The sequence below is a fragment of the Tachysurus vachellii genome, chromosome 1 (assembly GCF_030014155.1).
Source record: "Tachysurus vachellii isolate PV-2020 chromosome 1, HZAU_Pvac_v1, whole genome shotgun sequence".
NCBI classification, from domain to species: domain Eukaryota; kingdom Metazoa; phylum Chordata; class Actinopteri; order Siluriformes; family Bagridae; genus Tachysurus; species Tachysurus vachellii.
The window spans coordinates 31,185,757-31,211,310 of NC_083460.1; the positions used below are offsets into that span (position 1 = coordinate 31,185,757).

The 25,554-nt window shown below is 37.4% G+C and overlaps 3 protein-coding genes across 5 annotated transcripts in view; 1 reads left to right on the plus strand and 2 right to left on the minus strand.

The window, feature by feature from the left end:
• The window catches only part of cdc14ab (cell division cycle 14Ab), a 36,671-nt gene extending 23,690 nt beyond the window's left edge, over positions 1-12,981 (minus strand). For 2 of the 3 annotated variants that reach the window (XM_060882993.1, XM_060882975.1), the window contains exons 1-5: positions 12,421-12,980; positions 11,871-11,961; positions 10,702-10,777; positions 6,481-6,573; positions 2,480-2,559 (exon numbers count right to left, since the gene is read on the minus strand). In XM_060882993.1, the coding sequence (XP_060738976.1) occupies positions 2,480-2,559; positions 6,481-6,573; positions 10,702-10,777; positions 11,871-11,961; positions 12,421-12,517 (437 nt within the window). In that variant the 5' untranslated portion in view covers positions 12,518-12,980. Of the gene's footprint in view, positions 1-2,479; positions 2,560-6,480; positions 6,574-10,701; positions 10,778-11,870; positions 11,962-12,420 lie in introns of all 3 variants that reach the window. The other variant, XM_060882983.1, reaches the window with a different exon arrangement.
• A 1,638-nt stretch (positions 12,982-14,619) lies between these two features.
• On the minus strand, positions 14,620-22,390 carry rtca (RNA 3'-terminal phosphate cyclase). The gene is made up of 11 exons (XM_060883005.1): positions 21,943-22,390; positions 21,676-21,776; positions 20,150-20,293; positions 19,429-19,552; positions 18,910-18,968; positions 18,501-18,642; positions 17,743-17,864; positions 17,595-17,653; positions 17,305-17,399; positions 16,806-16,910; positions 14,620-16,489 (listed from the first exon to the last, which is right to left on the minus strand). The coding sequence occupies exons 1-11, from the start codon at positions 21,985-21,987 to the stop codon at positions 16,391-16,393; spliced, it is 1,095 nt and encodes a 364-aa protein (XP_060738988.1). The 5' UTR covers positions 21,988-22,390; the 3' UTR covers positions 14,620-16,390.
• Positions 22,391-24,744: 2,354 nt separating this feature from the next.
• The window catches only part of dbt (dihydrolipoamide branched chain transacylase E2), a 6,103-nt gene continuing 5,293 nt past the window's right edge, over positions 24,745-25,554 (plus strand). Inside the window, exons 1-2 of the mRNA XM_060883016.1 lie at positions 24,745-24,899; positions 25,443-25,554. The exon at positions 25,443-25,554 is cut by the window's right edge and continues 15 nt beyond it. Coding sequence (XP_060738999.1) covers positions 24,849-24,899; positions 25,443-25,554 — 163 coding nt within the window. The 5' untranslated portion in view covers positions 24,745-24,848. The remainder of the gene's footprint in view (positions 24,900-25,442) is intronic.

Sequence of the window (25,554 nt, forward strand, 5' to 3'; positions counted from 1 at the left end):
GATTTTTGAGAAATTCTTCAGAAAACTGAGTCGGGCCGAATAATAAAAAAAAAATCAAAACAAAAATCAAAACAAACGTGTAGCCAATGAGCAGAAAGGGGCGGGCTTGTCAATATGCGGCAGAGAGAGTGTTCAGTGCGCATGTGTGACATTAGCAGAAAGCGGTTTTAGCATTGACGTGGAGGATAAAAACAAAGAAAGAAAGCGAAGAAAGGCTTACGATAAGGCAAGAAGTAGGACCCGTGTTAATATGAGGAGATTCGAGTTTCCCGAGTCAATAACTCCTGAGCTAAACACTGTTACTACACAAACAACACCTCTTTTCTATCGTTGTAATGTAGAGAGGCAGCTACATCCGCGTTTTGCTAGTAACAGCGTTTAGCTCAGGAGTTATTGACTCGTGAAACTCAACTTTACTTAAGACACCGAGGCGCTTTTTTCCTTCTCGATAGGTGAGTAACGTTGGTTTTGCTTTGTTTCACACAACTGATATATGCCGTCCTTTGCATGCTTATGCTTGTGTGTCATTTTTGCTTGTTTGTTTATCTGCAATCGTATTGTTCTTCCCTTCAGCTATGATAGACACATTTCTTTCCATTAGTTGCCTGGGCTACATATGTATGTGTGGGCGGAGCTATCAATACAGGGGTGGGACCCATTTGGTTAGGGGTGTGTTTGTTTTGGTGATTTCAAATGTCGACATTGGCTTTCAAAAATCGGAGACCCGACCTTTAAATGGGTACAAATGTCTTCAACATCTCAGATCCATACAAACACAAAGTCACATACCAACTAAAAATAGCCATTTAAAACCTCAGTTGGTTATAGTGTTAAAACTGTTTAACATTTTATGAACTGATGCATTGTAATGGTAACCCTTTGGGCAGGGTGGGGTATGTGGTTTTTAAACTGTAACCAGTGTGTTCAAGAAAAGCTTAAAAGGAGGCTAAAGACAATACTTACTAAAAAAAAGTGATTTATCCTTTGAGTTCAACATTGAGCTCATTTTAGTTCTTTGTATGGCTTCATTCAACTGAATCACATTAGCATGTGAGTCCTTGATCTGACTTTTTCACTTAGTGCTTGCTAATTAAAAAACTGATTTAAATTGTTGGACAATTTAGCAATAGAAATTAGAAACAGCAGCATATTTATTTCCTGTATAAGCTAATACATAATACATAAACGGATTTCACAGGAAGTGTCATGGCTACCAGCAAATGCTCTGACAAAGCTCTTTTCATCACCAGAACAGCCATACAGTCTGTAACAAACATGTCTTTGTGATTAGACAAGGGGCCAATCAAGAGCAAAGAATGGAAGAATGGACGATAGAACAAAAACTGAACATGAAGTGTCTGTCAAAACAGGGAAATCAAATCTGTAATGTAAACACGCAGTTAGAGACTTTATTTTATTAACACTGACAGAAAGAGTTCTGAACATTAAGCTTAAACAAATCAGGATTATTAAGGTACAATAAAACATGTACGGTACAATAAAACATGTGGCAGTGATGTAACACTTGCCATAATAACCGTTAAAAAGCGCAGAGTTTTATAGCAAGAAGCTCATAAATAAAATATAATGAGATTGCAGCGCTGACTAGTCTGTCCGTGAGCAAACCTGGACGCAAGATAATTATTTGCTGCCCTGCAAGCTCAGACAAGCCTAGAGGATTGAATATGATCAAATTCAATACTGTAACTAGAACACAATTGAAATCTGAAGCTAATCTCCATGCAGGGGAATAAAGATTGCCAAGGGCATGAGAAGAAAACACACCCACACCACGCAAAAGGAAGCGCCAGACATGTTAATTAGAAATACACTCATACAGACTGAACAGCTAGAGCTCTAGCCAAGACTGTAAGGCTAGAGGTCAAGAGTCATTCAAATAAAATACATCACTGATTGGAAGAAGACTTTGGAACATAAACAACTTTTAATTGCAACTTCCAGTGAGATAAAACTTGAAAAACTTTTATAAAGACAACAAAGTGCAGGTAAAGCAGCAGTAAATCTTCCTCATGCTGATATTACTTAGAAAAACTCTCATTTCTATAATAGCTTCTTCTCAAACAGAGCTTAGAATCGGACTGACAAGTAGTACTATATAATACTGATATGATCATGCTACAATAGTAGCCTATGCTGTTTTTAGCTCTTTTCTCTCTCCCTCTACCTCTCCCTCTCTCCCTCCCTCCCTCACATTTGCAGCTATGGAAGTGTAATGAAAAAAGGGATGTGGTAGCCTAGTGTTTAAGGTGTTGGACTACTGATCGGTCATGAGTTCAAGGCCCTTATCCCTCAATTGCTCAGATGCATAAATTGAAAGAAATTGTAAGTCCCTCTGGATAAGGGTGTCTGCTAAATGCCAGAAATGTAAATGTAAATGAAACGAAAAGATTGAAAGCGACTAACAGTGCCTCACTGGTTATAGCATGCGAGAGACAGAAGAGAGTCGGAAGTTTCTCACCTGAATGGCAGGTAAGAGGCATTAGATCCAGAGATCAAAGCTCTGTAAGCTTCTTCTGGAGTTTTCTTCAGGTAAATCACCTGAAAGAGAGAAACTATTAGCATACACATCAAATATTAGCATTCCTGAAAATCATAAGCATAATGGTTGTGTGCATATGAACTTGCATATTTATAACGCATAATAAAGATTCATTCATTCATTCATTCATCTTCTACCGCTTATCCGAACTACCTCGGGTCACGGGGACCCTGTGCCTATCTCAGGCGTCATCGGGCATCAAGGCAGGATACACCCTGGACGGAGTGCCAACCCATCGCAGGGCACACACACACTCCCATTCACTCACGCAATCACACACTAGGGACAATTTTCCAGAGATGCCAATCAACCTACCATGCATGTCTTTGGACCGGGGGAGGAAACCGGAGTACCCGGAGGAAACCCCTGAGGCACGGGGAGAACATGCAAACTCCACACACACAAGGCGGAAATCGAACCCCGACCCTGGAGGTGTGAGGCGAACGTGCTAACCACTAAGCCACCAAGCCCCCGCATAATAAACACACAACTTATAAACAACTCCAACTCCCTGACACCTCAAAGGAATTTACAGTAGACTAGAGGTACTCAGCCAGGGCACAGATAGTTTGAGAGCAAACTCTGTATAACAGCAATTCAACAGCAATCAAGCAAGAAAGCAATCGAGAAAGAAAAAAAAGAGATAGAACGAAATAATGAATCTGGTTCATCATCTGGCTCTATATGATTTAGTGCATGTACATACAGGATTATTACACAATCACAGTAAACTCTCTCACTGCTACACTAATTAAAGGAAAGATGCTATGAGGAGAAATGTGTCAAAGACCTGTGACTGAGCACAGAGAGGGGATCTTCTCAAACCTGTCAAAAAAGTGCCTCTAACCAAAGTAAGCCAGAAAGACAGTGAGAGAGAGAAATAGACAGAGAAAGACTGAAAGTAATGGTGAAAACGAGAGACAAACAGAGATACATGGGGAGTAAGAGAGGAAAAAGAGAATTTACAGTGCAGAGAAAGACAGAGACAAGAGATGCAGAAAGATATAAAAAGAAAGAAAAATATAGAGAGAAAGAGAGATGCTCAGCAAGGTACCACTGAAATCACAGAGATGTCTCTCTTGTTAGAATAATTTACATTTTTCAAATACAATTCTTGACACAAATCTGCAGGATTTCCTCTTGACAAGTCTTCATAATGTCTAGATATTATGAGGTCATCAGATCACACAGTCAGGTTTCATCAGGTTCAGCAAGCAAACAGCATAATAATGCAAGTGTTGTGAAGTTTCCAGATGATTCCAACACTTCTCTGTCAGGTTCATTACATGCAACAGATCCTCAGAGACCATGCGAGTATGAGGTGGTGCACTCACTGACCAGAGTGAGTGTGTGTGAGTGGGTAGACTTGCCTCTGCTTTGTTATTCCTGCTTGAGTTTATAAAATATGCAACAGTCGCACATCTACAGACTGCAACTACTTTGTACAGAATGCCGTGGAAATGAGTTGTTGGTCAGAGTTCAGAGGAGAACTGCCAGTATGTTTCGAGCTTACAGCAAGGCTACAGAAACTAAAATAACCCTTAACGATTACAGTAAGTAGAAAGATAGCTTAGAACGTACAAAAGACCTAGAACCTGGGGACACTTCTGTGGCTATAACCACAGAAGTACACATCAGGTTGCATCCCCAGCAGACAAGAACAAAAAACTGAGGCTACGTTTTTTGTTTTCATAAGAGAAAAAGCAAGACAGATAAGAGAAATACATCTAAATAACTCGGGGATCTTCCATAACCAGCTGTCCACAAACTCTATTAATCTCCTCACATAAACAGGGCACTCAAATTAAGGTCACAGGAAACTGGTAACAAAAGACAAAAACAGCAGTACTGTGTTAAAACACGATGCCTCTTTTCAGGTTGAAAATTGTCAAAAGAGCTAATTTAAGCTCAGGTCAGGGTTCAGGCTACATTTAGCCTGACAGGCAGTGTGTGCATATCCCTGAGAGAGCGACGTTAATGTGACACTCTGTGACAGATAATTAGTTTAAACACTTACAGACACGTACAGTCACACCTCACTTCTTCATGTGAACACCTGTGCAAGGCTGCTTTCCATCCGTACATGATATTTGCGGTGCATGAAGAGTTCAAACTTGTGAGTGACATCAGCAACAATGAGAAAAAATTAGCTCATGCACTACGAGGCCACTGAGATGAAATTGCAGGATTTCATAAGAGCATTATGTAAGAAATAAAACACTTGGAGACCTGATGTTATAAGGAGTTACTGTTATACCATCTAAGCTTGTTATTTTCCTATAATAGCATAACTAAAAGTGTTTTGTTTATTCTAAAATGAAAGAAATTGCTAATAATTAAAAATTTTCAAGTTATAATCAAGTTATATTTAAGCTTGTAACTTATGTTATAGCAGCTATGAGGTTTTTCCACTGCCAGTCTCTTTCTTCTTTTTCTTAAAGTTAATAAGCAAGAAAACAAAGGTTGTCATCTTACAGGGAAAGTATAAACTCGTCTGTCCAGAAGATGTTAGAAACCTCCATTTATAGCTTCACCTCTGACTATAACAAAGTGATGACACTAGAGACAACTTCTATACATGTTAAATAATCTTCTCCTCACAGAAAGCTACAGAACACATTTTTTTTGTTAAATAAATAACAGCACATCCATCATGCATAGGTTTCTATAGTAACAATAACACATTAGAAAAAGTGAAATTAAATATAAACTTGTTATAAATCTGTTATTTACAGCCGAGGAATCTGAAAGTAGTCAGAGGACACATACTGTCTGTGCAGGCAAACACACTTGTAGCTTTGTTACACTGGCAGACACTAGACCAAAAGTTCATGGACACTGTGTCTCCGTCACGGACATTGTGTCTCTGTTGTCTTTATATTTATATTTCAGCACTTCACACTGCTACACACAGCAGTTATTAAGTAGCAAGCATAATCTATTCATTGAAACTACATTAGCCATCGATGCATACAGACCACAGCTGCAGAAAAACTAAAATATAACATGCCATTGGCTTCATGCTCAAAGACTCAAAGAAGCAAATTTGAATTCAACAACTCAGAAACTCTAATGTACATTTTTTATACACAGTCACAGTATCAATCTTACCTAACTGCAGTCAGTGATTTGAAACAAACTATTCCTTTTTAAAAAAATAAATACAAAAAACACCTTTTCTCAGAGCTTCAGAAGTATTTCAGCTAAGCATGAAACTGGATTCATAACACATTACTGCAGTGCATGGCTTTACTGCCCTTTTTACTGTTCTTTAACATCTGTTAGACACATCAGTGGGTGAGACACTGTCTCAGCTGTGTTCCAACTTCCACCCACACGCTTTGCCCTGTTTCTCTCAGACTGATGAAAGCCGGGCGCTGATGGGCAGATAGTCCCCTGCATTGTGCAAATACAATAACCGTGGCCTCGAAAGTGTTGGCACACCAGCGTGTCCCGTTGCACGGCATCCATAAAGGCCCCCCTGCTTGTCAAGTACCAGTCACACACAAGCATCCGTCAATGGAGCCTCTTCAGCAGAAAGCCATTTAAATCCTCCACTGTTTGAGTGTCTCACTGCGAGGGACTGGGATTAGCTGCTGTGCTAGTAATGACACAATCATAGCATTACAAAACGATGCGAACAGCATAATGAGGATACACATCCACTGTTATTCAATGAATAGCTCCTCTGACAGCTCTTATGGGCTGTTAAAGTTGGCTGATCTTGTGTTTCACTGTAGTGAGACCAGAGAAATGGTTCAGCAAAAAAAATCTCATTTGAAGGACAAGACTAGTTAACGTGCACTTTTCCTTCTAGTGAAACGGTAAGTAGAAGCAAGAGAAAGCAAAATAAAGAAGGGTAAGAGAAGAGAGAGAAACAGATCGATGACGTGCAGGATGGAGTGGCAGAGTATACTCACAGAATAGGCACCAATGAGAACAGCAGCATTCGCCCTCTTGCGCTGGTCGAAGCTGGTGTAGTGCACAATCCTCTTTCTGGTCAGTGTAAAAGACTAGAGGGCAGCAAGATGAATAAAGAATAGAGTTAAGAATAAAGGAATAAAGTTATATAAACTAAATCATCACAGTATGACGGAGCAAAAAATAAATTTAAACAAAACAAGTTCAGATTTGGTTAAACGCAAAGGTTAATATTAGAATAATTATTAATCTCACTGCAAACAACAGTTACTATTATTGGGACTTAGCATGACGTTAAGCATAATGGTAGATTATGCAAGATATTTAATAACTTAAAATATAGCAAGCATGGAAATCTTTAGAGACTTGCTTTAATTCATGGTGCAATTATTAAACAACTTCTAACTTCTTCTAATTTCTATACCCTGCATTTCTATAGAGAATATAAAAATATAGACACATGTAAATAATGCCTAGGTATATTTTCCAATAATACTATTTTGTGTTTTTAAATGTCTTTTTTTTTTTTTTTACATTTTTCTATGGATCATGAAAATACACTACAATCATATGGTCATGACACCTGTCTGAGAGTATTATCACTTTAAATCTTTTGCTCACATTCTTCCTGATTGGACTAATCATAATTATTAAGACCATCCATAATAATATAAACATGGGCAGTGGTAGCTCAGTAGTTAAGAGCTTGGTCTACTGACTACACTGCCAAGCTGTCACTTTTGGGCCCCTTGAGAAAGGCCCTTAACTCACAGGTGCTCAGATCCCTAAATGAAATAAATGTAAGCTGCACAAGGGCATCTGCTAAATACTGTAAATGTAAATATAATAAAATAAATAAATGTTTCATACTGCTGACATTTATTTATTTATTTACTTACTGTCACATATCTCTGCTCTGAAAATCGCACACACTGTAGACTAAATGAGAATCTATATAGCCTGTGGCAAATGCATGAAAATCAGACAGATGCTTAAGCACCTGCCCCTGCTGCTGCTGCTGTTGTCAACCTCTTGCCTGGGGTGTAAAACAAGGTGGGGGGAATGCAGGTTGCTCAGATGAGATGCAGGTGAGCAAGAGCCAGACACACAGTTTGCATTTTGATGCCAGAGGGGAGTCAGATCATGCAAGGACCAAACAGGCCGGGGCAAAAGGACTGGAATAATCTGTAAAAGGTTCAAACTCAAACGCCCTCAAAGCATCTGTTCCAGCACGGCAGCATATGTGGCAGACGAATATGCAAGATTTAAAAAGAAAAATGCTGAGGCAGGCTAAATAAATGGTAAATGCTGAGATCGGTAGTGATTTTATTTGCCTCAAACTTCAATATGGCATGAACTGTATTCTTTTAAAAAATGTTTTACATGACTTTCTATTTATTTGTGACAACATAAGAAAAGAACATGCAGCGCTGTGCTGTTAGAAAAGAAAACTATTGGAACCTATTTTTTTCGGCAGCACACCCTATAGTGTTTCGTTTCTCTTATACCACAGGAATGTGCTAAAAATATTATTTGTTAAAGAATACCACATTTCATCCTTTTACCATTAGATTAAAGTTATTTCCTGTTCTCAGTTAAATTATAGCATTTATAAACTGTCATTCTGCACCACCTTCTTTTTTTCCCTCTGTCCTCAGGAACTAACTTGTTTCCACATTATAACTATAAATCAACAAACATCATAGCGTGCTGCTCATTAATTAATAATAAAAAAAAAGGTCAGTGTTGGAAAATTGCTGTGGTACAGGTGAATGGACCAGAAGTGCTGTTGTAGGAACATAATGAACCTTAGGGTGAGAACAGTAACTGCTTGTTTATACCACTACACTGGTGATTATTGTTTTAATGTGTACATATCACGCATTGTGTTTACTGATGTTTAAATGATTTTTTGTTTCATTTCTTATTGATTAATCTTGACTTTTGTGTTAGACATTAACGTTAAAGTTACAAAAGATCTATTCATTTTAATTACATAGAATGAAAATAATCACTGGCTACAGCAAATGGGCAAGACCATAGCAACCATGGAGACTTGTAAACGAAACAATTTTTTTTTATATCAGGAAAATTATAGGTGTTGTCCCTTTCTTACACACCCAGGCTATTTTAGCAGGTACACATACCGTATGCATTGATTTGTGGATAAACATTTACAACACATCGGTGGAGGAGAAAATAAAATAAAAACGTCTGCTCGGTGCATAGCAATAGAATTGTACACCTACAAAATGACCTATTTGGTATGTGGACCTAATAAAAATTCCACTGAGTGTACTTTTCCTCACAGTACACTACAGTCTTTCTTTCTTCCACTTCCATTCCTTGTCTTACGGTTTTCATTTCACATGCAGGCCAAAAACCAGCAAGCATTCACAAAGAATTCTGTCCCCATAGTGACACACAGTAAATGCTACAAACATGAGGCAGGGGCTAACACACTGGTCAATTGGGTGGGGAGCAGTGTGAGAGAATTATTCCAAATGATAAAAGAATGATAAAAGAAGCTTCATGCGCCTACCAGAGCACTTTACCTTCAACAATCCAAAACATGAACACATGAGGTAACTACACCTGGCCAGCTTCAGAAACAGGACAAAAGACAAACACAACATGAATTATTATTTTAAGCCCTGCTTTTTACCATATGGAGGATGACAGAGACCAGACGTTTGGCAGATTTGGAGCTTATCTCAGAGGTTTAGAAAGCACTGTACTTAAGTAATGCACTGTACTTAATCTATGGCAGTCAAAATCATACTCAGTTAAAAAGTTACAATTTGGAGCCAAATATCTACTTACAATTCTATATAAAAGTCAAATATGTCAACATTTAAATGAAATGAAACATTTCAAAATGAAACATTTGAATATATTTGATCATGGAAAATGTATGAGAATTTTGTTGGTGGTGGCAAAAGAAAATGATAGGCTTTGTTAAATGATTCACTAACTGTCACCTTGTTAGCAAGCAAAGGTACATATTACAAATATTACAGTTACCACAATAACATAGGTCCTGGCTGTTAGTACATGATTTAAAATGATTTAGAAACTTTGTCTAAAATCATGACGTGCTCATAATCTAAATCAAAAAATCTAGGTCAGCACACATTTTTTTTTCCATTTGTTAAATGATCATGAAGCATTTTATCTGTGAGTACAAAGTCAAACCTGGGAAAATTGGCCATGAAGTGGGAATACAATCTGGATGTGTCACCAGCACATCAGTGTGCCACACATACACATACTCATTCATGCCTAGAGTCAATTAAACAGCATGTTTGGAAGGAAACCACAGAATATAGAGAAAACCTACACAGAAACAGGAACAAGATCAACCAACTGCAATGTGCCACCCTATACCTGGTAAGCCATGGGACATGGCAAACAAGCATTAAATCTTTTCTAATTTTACCATAATTAATGGGGTTACAAATTTCACTTCTGCTCAAGCTATTAATTTAACTTAAATAAGATTTTTTTGGGGCTGTTCAGAATATCCACCTGGAATCAGGTGGCAAAATATAACTCTCAGTGGGGTCCAAAGGCCATTTTATTAAAAGTGTAACTAAACTGAAAGTTTAGAAAGAAAAGGAAATATTCTGCATGTTGAACGTTCTAGATATATTGTATATTTTACTAGTGCCCTTAGATTATTTTGACCTCACTGTAGTTTCAAAGACTTCATAGTGATCATACATTAAATCATAACTCAGCTGAGATGTTGAGACTGCAGATTCTCTGTTTTTGTGCAAATTTTGTGCTCAGCATGAGGTGCATAAAGTGCTGAGCAAAACAGAGATCTTCGGGCAAGCATGTCCACATTCCCAGGGGACAGGGGTTCTGTCCAAAAAAAAAAAAGGCCAGCGCAGCTTTAAAACAGGTGAGTCAGAGGCTAAAAACAGAATCCGTGTTGGCCTAGTCTTTTCCTGAGAATAAATTTATTCTAAAGCGGTCTCGCAGAATTGTTTGTTTAACCTGATTTAGCTTCTGATATGGGATCAGGATAAATAACATATTACACCTTGTGTTGACCTACTCTGCCTTCACCACAATAACACATGCATGCCAACAATGTCACAATGGGTGTGAGTGGGAAGGCCACAGTGTTTTTATTGTCACTAGTGCATACTACACATTCTTCTAGAAGGAGGTTTGTGAGAAAGTAAAATTAATTGCACATGCAAATCTCTCACCTTTAACTTTTTGTTAAGTTTACAGCAGTACCTATACAGCATGGCAAGGTTGAGAGGTCCAAAATCTGCATAAAAGCTGTTAAAAAAAAAAAAAAAAAAATACAAATATTACAAACACAGCATGAGATTACCTTTTCCCCAGTTATGTGGAAACTATGCCTCAATTAGAAGACTTTAATAAGATGCCTAATTTGAACATTTATTTATATATAAATAAATCATATAGTTTTATTTATAAAACATGTATTATAAACATTGATATAAACAAAAGCTTTTTTTTTTTGCTGAACTGTTATAAATGCACTATAACAATGTTCAAATACAATTAATAAAAAATTGCAATAATATTTAAAAAACAACCAAAATTTAATCAATATAAGTATATGTGAGTAATACACTGTAAGTGTTGTCCATTTTTTTAAACACATGTTTGGAGGCTTATTGTTACCACTTAACAGAGGTAACCAGGTTCTGGGAAATAATAAAGTGTTACTTGAAATCCAAGATACTGTCAGCGTTTGCCTGCTCCTGCAGACACTCTTGGACAAATTTTCCTGCTACTGCAGAATGCTTAACGAATTCCACCTACTATTACTGAAGGTTAATCTAACCAATCCTGTCAAAGACAGAAGTATGTTTAACCAATCCCAAAGAAAGTTCCACCAATTCCCACAATAAGTTTTAAACCATTACAGCATAGAGTTTAATCCAATCCTATTCTTTGATTTATACACTCCCAACTAAGGAAGAAACTTTGAACAAACCCAATTTTGGTGAAAAATATGACCAATAACACTTGCTCTCGAAGAAAGTTTGACCAATTCTTCCAACTACAGCAAATTCAACCAATTTCGCACTCTTACAGAAAGCTCATCCGGTCCTGCTCACTTCCACATGACAAGCCATGTAAATTTCCACTGTTTCATTTAACATAAACAAATGATTCATTTGTCTGACTCTCACTAGGATAAAGCTCTTACTGATAAACGAATCTAAGCAACAAACGCATCATTTAATATATACAGCCTTGTGTTAATGGTGTAACTTGGCCTTTCTTTGTTTGACAGATTTTCCAATGTGCACAGGCTCGTACGTAATCACAGGCATTGGTGTTACACTCTTCGAGGAAAGTCACGTAGTGGGAGGTTTGTATGATGGCTGGCACTTACTTTTCATACACAAACTCATCATCTGTGCAGAAATAGTGCGTGTTTGCTGTGCTCTTAGGTTTGCTTCTCAGTGTGGCGAAATACAAACGATCTGGTGAAAGAAAAAGACACAAAACAGCAGGTTTTGTAAAAATCATCACATTTGTTCTGCACTTGGATTTTTGTTTGCGTGTGTGTGTGTGTGTGTGTGTGCGCCTAGTGGTTAAGGTGTTGGGCTACCAATCGGAAGGTTGTGAGTTCGATTCCTCATCTGCTCAGTTGTATAAACAAAATTTGATAAAATGTAAGTCGCTCTGGATAAGGGCGTCTGCTAAATGCTGTAAATGTACGTGTGTGTGTGTTATATGGATATATATTCAGATAGATAGGTCTGTTACACGTAATTATCTCTGTATAAAAACACACTGTCAGTAGTTGAGCAGAAACAGTTGACATTATTGTGTAGTTTATGTTGCATCACAGAGTGGAAACACAGAAACCGTCCGTTTCCGCTGCTGATGTTTACACTAGTTTCCTCTCCAAGTTACCTCAGTAAAAACTCACAACTTACCTTTTATAAACTCCGAAGCCCCTATTAAATCGTTATCGTCATCCATTTTAAAGGAAGGTGAAAAGACGGCGGGATATTTACGGTGCTCTAAACTCATGAGTGTGAAACTGTTTAAAAAGTTACAAAGCAAACTGAAGTGGCTCGAGCTCCTGCGGCGGCGCGAGCCGTTTTTGCCTCGCGCACGCAAACTTATTGCCTTTTTTTCCACCTTACTTCACGATACACGTCATTTTCAGCTCGGTAAACAAAAGCCGGACTTAAAACAAATCTAACACCAAATACTTTTTTCTGTTACATGCTATTTGTGTAGTCCTATAAATAAATTGCGTTGTGATGCTAACATGCTAAATCTGTCCGAGAGTGAACGGTAATGAATGGAGCGCGCGCGCGACGTCCCCTTTAAACCCCATAATCCTGGATAAACAGGGAAAAAAAGACAGTTCCTAATAACTTCGATTAATTCGGTCCCTGATATAAATCCCGTGTTTCTTCAGTAGTCCAAACTAAGCCGAGCTTTTTTTTCTTTTTTTTTTCCCTCTCTCTCTCTCCCCCTCCCTCTCGACTAGGATGGAAAAAAATCTTTGCGCCGCCGTTAAAGGGGCGTCACGTGTTTACTTTCTGACCAATCACAGCGCAGGGCTCACTCAGCTGACCAATGTAAACACAGAAAACATTACAAACTCATTATATTTTTATTAGTTTGATATTTATATGCTCTTGGTAAACTAGGTTATTGACTTTTGAATATTCTACCCTCCACCGTTAACGTGCAGATATTTAAAGCTTAATATGTTGCATGGACAGAAAGTTACAACAGTGACATTTGGTAAATTGTAAAGATGCATCATTTTTTGAACTCAAAAAACCTTAAAAACCAGATAAATTGACCATAAATAAATAAATAAATAAATAAATCTTTGTTGCACTGGACTGTAGGATGCTAATAATTGTGAAACAGGCTGTATCTATTTCATTATTTCATTAAGCACAAAATTGTTTGTTTGGTTGGTTATATAGGTACCAGTTTTTACTTATCAAGCAGGAGCAAGACACTTCTCTAAAACAAATAAAGGTATATTTGGATTCAACTTTAGATGTAAAGTTGAGGTGCCTGTAAAGAGAATCGAGTACAATCACCCCAAGGCATTAGACAACATTCACTACTATACACAGTATTGAAAATAAATTGAAGACGGTTTCAGAGTTACCTGAGATTAAGGAAATCCAGAGTTTGTGCTCAGCAGACACTGCATGATTCCACTCACTGTTCTCCTGGGCTTTCCAGGATGCAGCGTCTGACATGCCTTCATTGAAGGTCATCAAAAACAAAGAGGATTGTGGGACTTGGGATTTTCAGCTCCTGGAACTCTGGATGGGTTGAGACACAATAGACGGTTCTACACTGGGTCTGTGGGGACATGCTGTGCCCCAATGGAACAGAACAGGGGTGATTTGTGTCACGTGAGCCGCTCAGGTTTCCTCACATGAGGTTCGGGTTACAAACCTCGAGGTGGCAAGGTGTGACTTTCAGGCATTGTCTCATGTCTGGACCGATCGATCTGTCTTCAGGTGCAGACGCAAAATAAAAGCAACTTTTCATGCTGTTGTGTTCAGCTGTACGCCATGTAGTTTTCCTTGGGTACTGAGCTTCCGAGAATATTTAAAGTCATGTGAAGCCCTTTGTCAATGCTTGCTTGTGTGGTTCAGAGATGATTTGATACTGTACAGCTCTGACATCACGGAAAACCCACAGACAAGCCAGTGTGTGCTGCTAAGTGGGAGCCATTCACTTCATCTAGTAAACAATTATACTATCAGTCAACTAGACTGTCAGAAATATACCTGAACCTTTCTTTTATCTCACCATTCATGTACACTTTAAGGCATTTCACATATTTTTCCCTTTCCTCTAGCAGGGTTAAAATAGGGTTTAGAACAATAACCAAGGGTTACCCACAGTGTGAAAATTGTAAATGTGTATAACTTCAACAGAAGTAAAATTTTAAGAAAATACATAAATACATTTGCTCTCATGTAAAACGTAAACACTCACTTTACTCACTTATTTAGAAAGTATATGCTATTTTTTTATTCATAATTAATCACATTTTTAGTAATAATTGTGTAATTATATGGATAATGGTTACAACATGCTGAAAGGACAAAAGCTAGAAGTTTTATCAAATGATAGGAAACCGCTGCTTTTTCAAAATTTATTGTTAAAGAATTTACAATAAATTTTCAATGCTCCAACCTTTTTTCATAGACAGACTACAGATTTGCTGCAACAGAAGGGTGAATATAGTGTAGAGACCACCCTCTCTCTTTTGCCCACCCCCACTGAACATCCTCTCACCCAGACAATCACTGATGTGACCTTCCCAGACCCGAAGGCTCCATGCAAATTCACTCCTTTTTCTGTTCACACCATTGTCCTCCCATCTGCTGGGGTTAACTGAACCTTCAAGCCCCCCAAAACAAAGAAGCCTGTGGTTTGAGCAACGGCTTTCATTACTTGATGCATACAACTAGTTATAACAGCACTATCTATCTCTGGCTTCTGATTGGTCAGATTTCTAGGAGAGCAGCTCTGACGGTAGTGCAACATGAAATCAGGTTTAAGTTCATGCTCTTGCCTTAAAACATCACCGTTATTGTAACAGCACATTCACATTAACTTGTACAGTGGGAAGTTTCCATAAACAAATGTTTACTCAGCATTTACAGGAGTCTTTGCCTTTAGCATAGATCAGAGCATATACTTTGCAGTTTATTAGCAATATAAAAACTGTTTCTTTTGTCTGATTAACTTCAACAGAGAGGGGACTAGGAGAGCGGCTGGCCAGGGAACAAGCATTTATAGCTATAACAAATGGGAACAGGAACTAATTTGTTTGAGTCTTCTGTAACATTAAACATACTACAAATGGATGAAAAAAGTAAAACATGTCACTCTAAATAAAAATGGTTGTAGATGTTAGAACGTTTTGTTCATGGTAACAGTAAATATTTTTCAGCAAAAAAAATAAAGAAAAGACTTCTAAAAATACACAGGGAAAACAACCTTGGTTTTAAACAACTATATTCTTAACAATTTTATTGTGATTTTCTCTCTTTCAAAAATATCTTAAAGTAAACAGTCATATTGTCAGCTACAGTGAAGCAAAAAAAAAAAGGAGACAAAGAAAAAAAATCGTAATCACCACATATCCCTTCTCATAAATAATGATGCAACTACTACAAATGAAAACGCTGACAATCATTCCACAAGCCCACCACCTCACAAACCTAAAGCTAAACAATGAGCTTCAGATGAAAATGTCAAGGAAAAGGAGAGGAAAACAAACAAAAACAAAAAAATACATGGATATCATCCATTAATCAACTTAAATAATTTAAAAAAAAAAAAAAAAAAAGACAAAGAAGCTACAGTACATACTCGTTTTTTTGCTCAGGGACAGCAGACCATTTTGTTTAGCTCCATGTACACACAGTGCACTATAATTACTGGTGACATACATATTCCTAGTTCCATGCACATGATCCGGATTTGAACCGTGTTCTGATTGTGAAACTGTTTTCTTTAAGGCTTGTGTTCAGCACACAAAAGTGTAAAGCGGATCAAAGAAAGAAAAAACATCTGGTTAACTACTGAAAATTCTAATCAACTAATCATTAAGGCAAAATAATAATAAAAAAAAAACAGCTCCTAGGACAGGCGACGATCGGTAACAGTGTAAGGCAATACCCTGAGTAACAAAAGTCATTTGAGAAATGGGATTATTATAAAAAGCGTGGACAAAGCTGGCCAACTCAGGGTCAGCTCAAAGACTAATGAAGCGAACGTTCCGTGTGGAAGCGTGAAGAGAAACACAGAAACGACAACGTCTTCACACTGTCTTGTTGGTTACAGTAGTGTGTTTCTGCTACATGACCTCCAGCTGCCTCTGTCGGCACTCTGAAAGCAAGCTCACAGGTGGGAGTTGGTGGCACCCACACCCTGGCACTCGATGATGTAGGTGTCAGTGTTGGCATGTTCGTCATCAGCTTTGTGTATTGCAAACTTGGCCTGGAAAGAAAGCAGAAGCTGAAATCTGCATTCTGAAGTTATAAATCCTGTGAGCCATCCTAACCAAGAAGAGGAACAATGTGCAGGTCCACTGTTGACCTTTCACAATACTAAAGCAAAAGCTGGAGTGTATTTCTCTGTGTGAACCAGGTGTTTGTGCATTCTTTTTAGAATGCACACGTTCATACTGATTTTTCCTATTACATGAAGGGTGTGTGTAAACATTTCTAGTGTCTACATCTTTACTCGAACAAAGGAGCAGAAACTTTTCCTTATTCAATAATATATTTTTATTTTATTTTAAGTGTGCTGTTACCTTAGTGAGCTGCTCGGCCACATGGATGGCCGTCTGTGTGTGTAGAGTGATTGGACCAGTGCGCATCCGGGACGTGCCCTTAGCCAAGGCCATGAAGATAATCAGCTAAAAAACATTGGTCAAGGAAAGAGAGGTGAATATGAGAAACTGTAAATTGCATCATTGTTGTTTCAGTACCATTTCAGTAGGAGTACTAATACATTATTAAGATTGGAATCATGAAGCACGTGACGATCGTGGGCTGTTTGTATTGTCTGTGCCATTAGGCTTCTCTCACACACAGTAATGAGTACAAGTAAATGAGGACATTTTTTACATAATTATGAGGACATAATTTACCTTTTGCTAGGTAAATTACTGTTCCTTTTCTGTGCTATTTTCAAATAAATAGCACAGAAAAGGAACAGTAATTTACCTAGCAAAAGTAGGAAAGATAAGAATGACACATTTATATCAATATTTTTCTGTTTTGTATTGATGGGGTGTGTATATTTCAGACCTGGTCTTGCAAGAACTCGTCCACACAGCCGTTGTGCCTGATGTTCCTCAGGAGCATCTCAGCTGCCTCGATGCCAACTTTATCTGCATAAATACCTGAGGGATGACAGACAACAAAAACAAACAAAATCAGATTCACCTACGGTTTTAAAAAATGTTAATACTAATTTTAATTTGCTGAAATTAATTTTGCATTATTTTTTTTCAAAGGAAAAGTCTTGTGGTGGCAATAATGAAGCACCAGAGGAATTGAATGATGACAATTCCTGCTAAATCACAAAAAGTGCTCACCTTTTTTCCCAAGAGCTGACCCAGCAAAGATACAACCTGTGGAGGATTCTGCAATGATTCTGCAGAGAAGAGACTCAATCATAATCCATAACCTTAAAAACTGTGGAAACTGTCAGCGCTAATTATTAGATATTTTCGTTAAACTTACATGATGCCATTCCCGTTTCCACAGGCCTTGTCCTTCTCTTGCAGAGACTGTATGTTGACGTAAAGGTCTTTTATCTCTTTTCGGATAGTCCGCACAGCTGCGGCAGACATGTCCTTCGCCAACTAAAAAGAACAATTCAAACAACCCTTTAAACATCAAAACCATGCCAAGACATGAACTAAGATACCTCACACAACAAAGGCAAGACACTACGGGTAGAAATAATTTCTCATTTATTAGATTATTTGGATAAATTTCATGTATAAAATGAAAACATGCCAATCAAAAATATTCATTTGACTGTTTAAGTAATTAAACAAAATGGAAAGGCACACACACTGATTCACATACTGGAAATCAGCGTTCTATAAATGACGCATCTAATGCAATTGCACTGTTTGAACACCAGAGGTCCCTATCGGCATAATCCATACAGTTAAAACTCGATAGTGCTGAATTACAGCGTCCAACAGATAAAACGTTACACGGTCAAACAAACTAAAAGTCAAAAATAGCTAAAAAAATTATATGGAATTAATATCATGCTTTTCTAGCAAATAAGTATTTTAATTCCAACAACACCGAAAGAGAAAATTTGTTTTTGTTTTTCAAATCTATGTATATTTAATTACACAGAGGCTCATTTGCATATGTAAATGTACTTTTTTTAAGCATCAATATAAATTAAAAACTCTAAGAACATCAACAATAACTGACAAAAATTATTTAACATATTATAAGAGACAATAAATACAAACCTTAAAAGGCAGCACTCCAGCCACAAAGGCACGGCCATAGATCTTTGTGATGTTTCCTCTCTCTGTCATGCTGATGGGACTCAGCTCTTTTACAGGGTTCACCTTTACCACCACTTCTCCACCACCCTTAGGGTAATAGCCTCTGCAAATATATATTAAAGCGTATATGTGGTCCAAAATTGAGTAAACAATAAAACAAAATATTAATAGAAATACATAGAAATGGGATGGAAGGTACATATAGAAATATAAATGGTAAACAATGTCAACCAATAAACTTTGGGAAAAATGCATTTAGCTGATGATTATATTCAAAGGTGTTTATTTTCAATAACCCACAGTCTGGCATAAAATGAGGAAAAGCAATCATATTAATAAGAGAAGACCAAAAAACAACAAAAAACCTTACCTCATCCTTAAATCACAGTCAAATTGCACGCCAAATCTTTCGACAATGGGTTTGAACACCTGCGCAATTTTTTTCACAGAAATGGCAATAATAAATACATTATATTTGTAGCATGTTATCTATAAACACTTTTCTACCACACAAACAAGGCTGGATAAAAGAACAATTTTTTTAATCAGGAAATACAGCTTTGCTAAAAAAAAAACATTTTGAAGAAAGCTAAATAACCCATTAAATAAAATTAATTATTATATAAAAAAAAGAAGAAAAGCTAAGGAAAAAAGTTGTGGATTAAGATGACAAAGACAAAAAATAAATGAAGACAACAAGGCTATGTGTTAGACAAAGCAGAAGATAAAGAAGCTGATGTAGACAAAAGTAGTAGATGAAGATGAAGTACTAGACAAAAAAATTATGTTAGCAGACAAAAAAGAGGTACAAGAAATAATAATGTAGTTAGTTAGACATGGTTGTAGATGTAGGAAACAAAATGACAAAAAAATTCCTAAAATCTAATACCTTGATTGTGTAATCAATCTGTGGAGCCATCTCAGCGTTGGTTCCTCCTTTCAAACAGAGCTCTGAAGGTCCCTCAGCAAACAGTGCACAGGGTAGCGAGATCTGCAGCAGAAGCCCCACACTCCTACAATACATAGCACCTGACTTTATGCCAACAGTTTACAACTTCAGCTACAGCCATAGATTAATCAGCACATTCTCTGACAAGACTGTGTGCATGTGCGAGAGAGGAGAAAGCTGAAGAAAAGGAAAAAAATGATTTAAGAAAGGCCAACAAGGGAAAGTACAATAAAGAAATTGACATAGGAGAATGTTACTGATTAAAATTTAAAATAAACAAACTGCATAGAGGAAAAGATATTTTGATTTCTTAAACATTCATTTATTAAAAAAAGAAATTATAAGAAAGACAAAACAATCAAAACTATTTACATTTTTTTATTTACTTATGAATAATCACAACCAAAACCTCCTATTTGTCAGCAACTTTCCACAAAATTCCCAAATTTTTATAAAACATTCTTCTTCTCTTGTATTTATAGATACAATATCTTAAATTTACAGTAGGCAGAAAATGGTGTAACTCTTGGCTGTAATTCAGGGATGTAGACACACTCACAGAAAACCTTCAAGCATCTAAGTTCACTAAGATCAGTTAATCCAGTAAACATAGATTACAATCACAATTTATTTTAGATGCTATGGAAAAAGCTGTTCTTACCCAGCTGTCTGTGTATCAGCAATGTAATTCCCACACTTGATCTTCCTGGAAGTCAGTGTGATCTCTGAGGATCCCACAGTGGCACCCTCCAGGTTCCCATCACACATGTCCCTCAGCAGCTCCAAGCCTGACAGATGCTGAGGCCTAGTGAGGGGCGTGGGGGAGACACATGGTGAACAATAGCAATGCCTTCTCAAATTCCCTGCTGCTGTCTGTCTTTAATTGTAATCATTTAAGTATATACAAAACCTACAGTAAACATTTGTGTACTAAGGACTTAGAGTTCTGTTGGTGATTAGAAATGAGCCTTCTGTAATGATGATGAAACACTGAAATTGTGATTGTCAATATATTTCTGAGACTTTTTATTACAATAACAATTTGTAAGTGTTTTCCAAAATAAACTATGGAATATTTCAAGTCATTAAACCAAAATGGTGCAAACTGGTCATTTGTATTTTAAAATGACAAACATTTGCGAATGATGTTTTTTCTGTAAAGGAGAAATCACAGGCAGTCGTGGCCTGCAAGGATTTTGATGGTTACCTTCATAGGAAGCATGTAGAATAACGATAATCGGCTGATTAGTTGTACAAATTCTGTACAGCTCAAAAAGCTTAGTTTCTAAGGTAAACTGCCGTATTATTCACAGTTGTTTACATGTGATTTACACTGTATATGTTTAAACATTGCATACAGCATTTTGATCATATTACCCATCTCTATGTAGAACCCTAGTTCTGAGTTTTAGTGTCAGTCTAAATATACATTATGCACAGGTACTATTAAATGTACATTAAGTATACCAAACGAGTAAATAGCATTGTCTGAGATGCTAAAGAAATAAAAGTTAGGAAGTGACAACACTAGCATAAACAATCAGTGGACAAGCGAAAATCAGTACAATAAATAAACACAAGTGTGATCCAGTATGATAAAATACTTAGTCTAAAGATTTTTATTTAAAACACACTACATATTTGCCCCTTAAAGATCTAAACATTACAAAGATTTTTGCTTTATAATTACAGGTACACGCAAACAAAACAAAACGATTTGTGTCATAATCTAAAATTATCATAGGACACTCTGCTGATACGCAAACAGTTTTTAAAGCAGCATCTGTCTAAGTCCTTAGTGGTAACTAAATACCTTTAATTCTGATGATGTGAGAAGTCCAGAGACGTTGAGCTCATGTGGCCATGTGCTAGAGTGTGGAACTAACAAAGGCCTCCATTCAGCACTACAACCCAGAGCTTATTACGGACATATTACTGCATCACGAAGTGTTCAGAGAACGTATACACTGATCAATTTATAAACAAGTCACCTAAATGTACCACTGAGGGGAAACTTAGGCTCCTGGATGGAGGTCAGACTGCAACAAGCAAACTTGGCTTTGTTTCAGGACTTTAAGGGGGGGGGGGGTGAAGGCTTCAGAGCCTAATGTCGGATAACACATCCCGTAGTGATTAAGTACGATAATCAAAATCAGAACAGTAATCATCTTCATTAGGATATATCACCTTAACCCTGGGGTGCTTCGTCCTGCTCGGATTTTGTTCAATTTCAGAGAGGTTCCCTGGATACAACTCAGTGCAGCTGAAACCCTCAGGATTTGTCCTCCCTGGAAAAAAAAAAAAGACAAAAACAAAATTACACTATTTTACTTTCCAGACGCTACAAAAGTTAATAACATTACGTGTTTAAAATAATATGTAGTAAACGTTTGAACCGCGTCGAACGTGTCTGAATAAGGATAAAAATAAAAAGACAGTGTCACGGTTGCTCACCCCTTCCATTACACTTCCGTCCATCTCGAACGCCGTTGCGGCCATTTTTGAAGAAATCCACCGAATATTACGAATATTTTCTTTCTCCGACTTGAGTGTGTAACATTCAACAATCCCTGATAACACAGAGGATGCGCTAGAAACCGAGCTTCGCTCAACTCAGTCAACGGCTAAAGTTAGCTTAGCCACTAGCTAATATTATACCGGTTCCCAAACAATGCGGAGGATAAAACCGCCAAACTTCCCGACATTCACTGCGCCAAGCAAAACAGCACCTACAACAAAGCAGCAGTGAGTAAAACTGTGCTAACTCCTACTTTAAAGTAAACAAAAAAGAATCTTAACTGGAATAAAAATGTTCCTAAATTTTTACTTATACGGATGTAGACAAGCTGATCAGCTAACCGCCTGCAACTAGTATCTTCAGCCACAAACTGCTAGGAAGCAACTACGCATGCGCGTAACTGGCAAGCTCAAAGAAACCGCGAGAACGCTAGTACGCATGCGTATAACTGCCAGGTTCACGAAAACAGTTGGAAAGCTATTGCGCGCGCAGAACTGCCAGGCGACGCAAATGACTTGTGAGCGACTGCGCATGCGCCACATACTGTGTATACAATGTTTGTAAATATTCAGACTGGGAGAGGGTTTGTGTACACGGTGATTGCTTATGATGAGCATCTAAACGCAGGATTTTCCAAATTGTGTGAAGTTTACAGAGACTATGCACATTGTAGAGTTGCTGAAGAAGACATAATGAGACTTTTTTAAAAATATAAATGTACAAATAAGCATTTTAGAATAGCACTGGCATTTAAAATAAGGCGTAAACAAACACTCGGTGTGGAGAGAGTCTGAAAATTTCTCTCCCCAAACCTTCAGGGGGCTCAACATGTCAAAACACAGATTTCTATTACTATTCTATTCTGTAATGCATTACTGGACATTTAAATATTGTACATGGTGCTTTTAAAGCCAATGCACATTCCTATATAACATATATATAAAACCTTAATTTTCTATAGCGCCTTTAAAAGACAGCTGGATGAATATTGGCTGCAATACACTTTATTAGATGATAATAAAGTGTTTTTTTCTTTTTTTTTTTTTAGCCTTGCCACATAATGTAGGGTCAGTATTCCATATATTAAGCATCCTAAAACCAATATAAACTATAAATCTAAATTATCCTAAACATGTTGTTTACAATTTGTCTACACAAATTGATCATTTAAATAGCTAAAGTAAGACATACATGTTACAACTGTAATTTTTTGTTTAAAAGGTCCATTAGATGGAAATCTGGGAATTTTTAAAACCCTGTTAATGCTTTTACACAAACTAAACGCACCTTTTAATCTTACATTGTAGTATTTAGAACCAGCATATACTACACTGAAGAAATAGATAAACACAAAGCAACACTTTGGTGTAGGAAAATTTAGTTAAGGAAGAAACATTCATACTTTTTTAAAACTATCCAGATAAAGTGTATTTTTGTGGTCTGTCAGAAGAGTGTCAAAATGTACCTTTTGTAATAAAATGTAATTAAATAAATTTAAATATTATATTTTGGTACTTCTAAAACATCTGTTACATTTTTTATATTTTGGTACTTTTCTGTCAAACTCTTTATGCCTTTATCATTAAAAATAATGAGGACTTATGTTGTTTGGTCGACTTAAAATGTATAATTATATCTGCACATGATATATCTGATATACAGGGCTCTCAAGTGTCACGCATTGAGCTCTCAGTCAATCATTTGGGTATTTTCTCCCGCTCTCCCGCCATACATTGTATTTCTCACGCAGAAAAACTTACTATTTATTATATATTTAATATGCCGCAGCGCCCAAAATGTATCAGTCTTGTACCGCTGTCTCTATGGAACCGGGCAGGAATCAAGCGTCTCCCCTGGAGTTCTTAGTCGAGCCTGACACTTATCAGCCAATCAAAAAAAGAGGCTACACAATAGCCAATCAGAAAATAGCACTATTGTATCTGGGTAAGATTTAACGCAACAACCAATAAAAAAAAGCAGATCCTGGAATTGTTCAGCATCATCTCGTTCACCCACAGAGAAAGCCACTGGAGCTGGAGCATCACTTTGAGCACAGAGTAAGTCATGATCTACTGTTTTAATGTTACAACAAATTCACAACTTTTTTGACACAAACAATGACAGCTGTTAGAGATGTTTCCCAGATAATCAGCATCAGTTTTTCATGAGTGTCTGTAACTTAGCCAACAATTTTACAGCTTGTTCACTGACAACACCTGCTCAGAACAAGTAGTCTAGGCCGGTGGTTCTCAAGCTGGGGGCCCTGAGATGGGGCCAGGGGTCCCAGATTCACTGACAACACCTGCTCAGAACAAGCAGCCTTGGTTTTAGTGCTTCCACGTTCTAATGCTGATGCCCAGAGGGTATTTTCGATGGTCGGTTTGAACAAAACCCCAACATGAAACAGCTTATCTCTGGACGGGACATTGTCCTCAATCATGACCCTTAAAATGGCTGGGCTTGAGCCGAACTGTTTTAAATGGGAGCAACATTACAAATGATAAAGGAGTCCAAAAAGGCAACAAATACTTACAATAAACACCAGTCATAATCTCTCGTTCTCTCTCTCTCTCTCTCTCTCTCTCTCTCTCTCTCTCTCTCTCACACACACACACACACACACACACACACACACACACACACAAATTAATGGGGGTTGGGGGTTTGGAGATGTCACTCTTGCCTGCTTTCAAAACTTAAGAGCCCTGAATATTTCATATTTCACCTTACATACATCAAATTACACAATATCAATAGCCTCCTCTGAACCTTTCTGATTGGTCAGTAATTGGGCGTTTGCACACGTCACATCCGGAGATGCACTTTTCTATGTTTGATAGAAATGGCGGCGCTCATTACTGTGAGGGGTTCATTCGCTTTTATGAGACGCTTGGTGGGTGATTTATACAAATCATTTTACAATGCGTGCACACTTATCAAAATACAAAAGCAAAACACGAGTAAGAATTGTTAAGGCGAATTGTGATGGGACAGGAAGTTAAACACATACTCAAAAAAATGTCAAGGACCAAATGCTAGCTAAGCTAATGGGCTAGTCGGTTACTGACTAGCCGGTTACTATAGAAGTGGGTTTGCAAGAGGCTCATTTAGCTTAGCATAGCTTAGCTTAGCTGGCTGGGAAGATATATAAAATAATATGTTGTGACAGTTAATGCTCACTATTGACATGCGTTTTATTCGTACGTCGAATCTGAAGTGAGTTGAGAAAGTTAACTAAATAACGTTTGTTAACGTGAGTAATTTGATACTATATACAATTGTCATTCCTCTGTGTAACTTGTGTTCAATGGAACTTATAACAATACAGCAGAAGAATACAAGATACAGGATTACAGACATTGCAAATGCACATAGTGTGGGACGTGTGTAAAATATAGATGTGGTATTGTTTATTTCTCTTGTTCTTCTGTTTTAGGTTTCTGTTCAGCAACTGCACAAGTGTTGTTACTCCAAACTTCAGACACTTTCTGTACCACACACACACCATGTTTACTCTAGAAACGCTTTGTTTCAGCACAGAAGGTTGT

What these genes read in the sequence shown, in the direction of transcription:
- rtca (XM_060883005.1), bottom strand. Translation starts at nt 21,987, where the DNA reads ATGGCCGCAACGGCGTTCGAGATGGACGGAAGTGTAATGGAAGGG. An exon ending in CTGGAGTGCTGCCTTTTAAG is followed by an intron (nt 17,865 to 18,500) that starts GTTTGTATTTAT and finishes TGTTCTTTTTAG; the next exon opens with TTGGCGAAGGACATGTCTGC. An exon ending in GGAAACGGGAATGGCATCAT is followed by an intron (nt 17,654 to 17,742) that starts GTAAGTTTAACG and finishes TCTTCTCTGCAG; the next exon opens with AATCATTGCAGAATCCTCCA.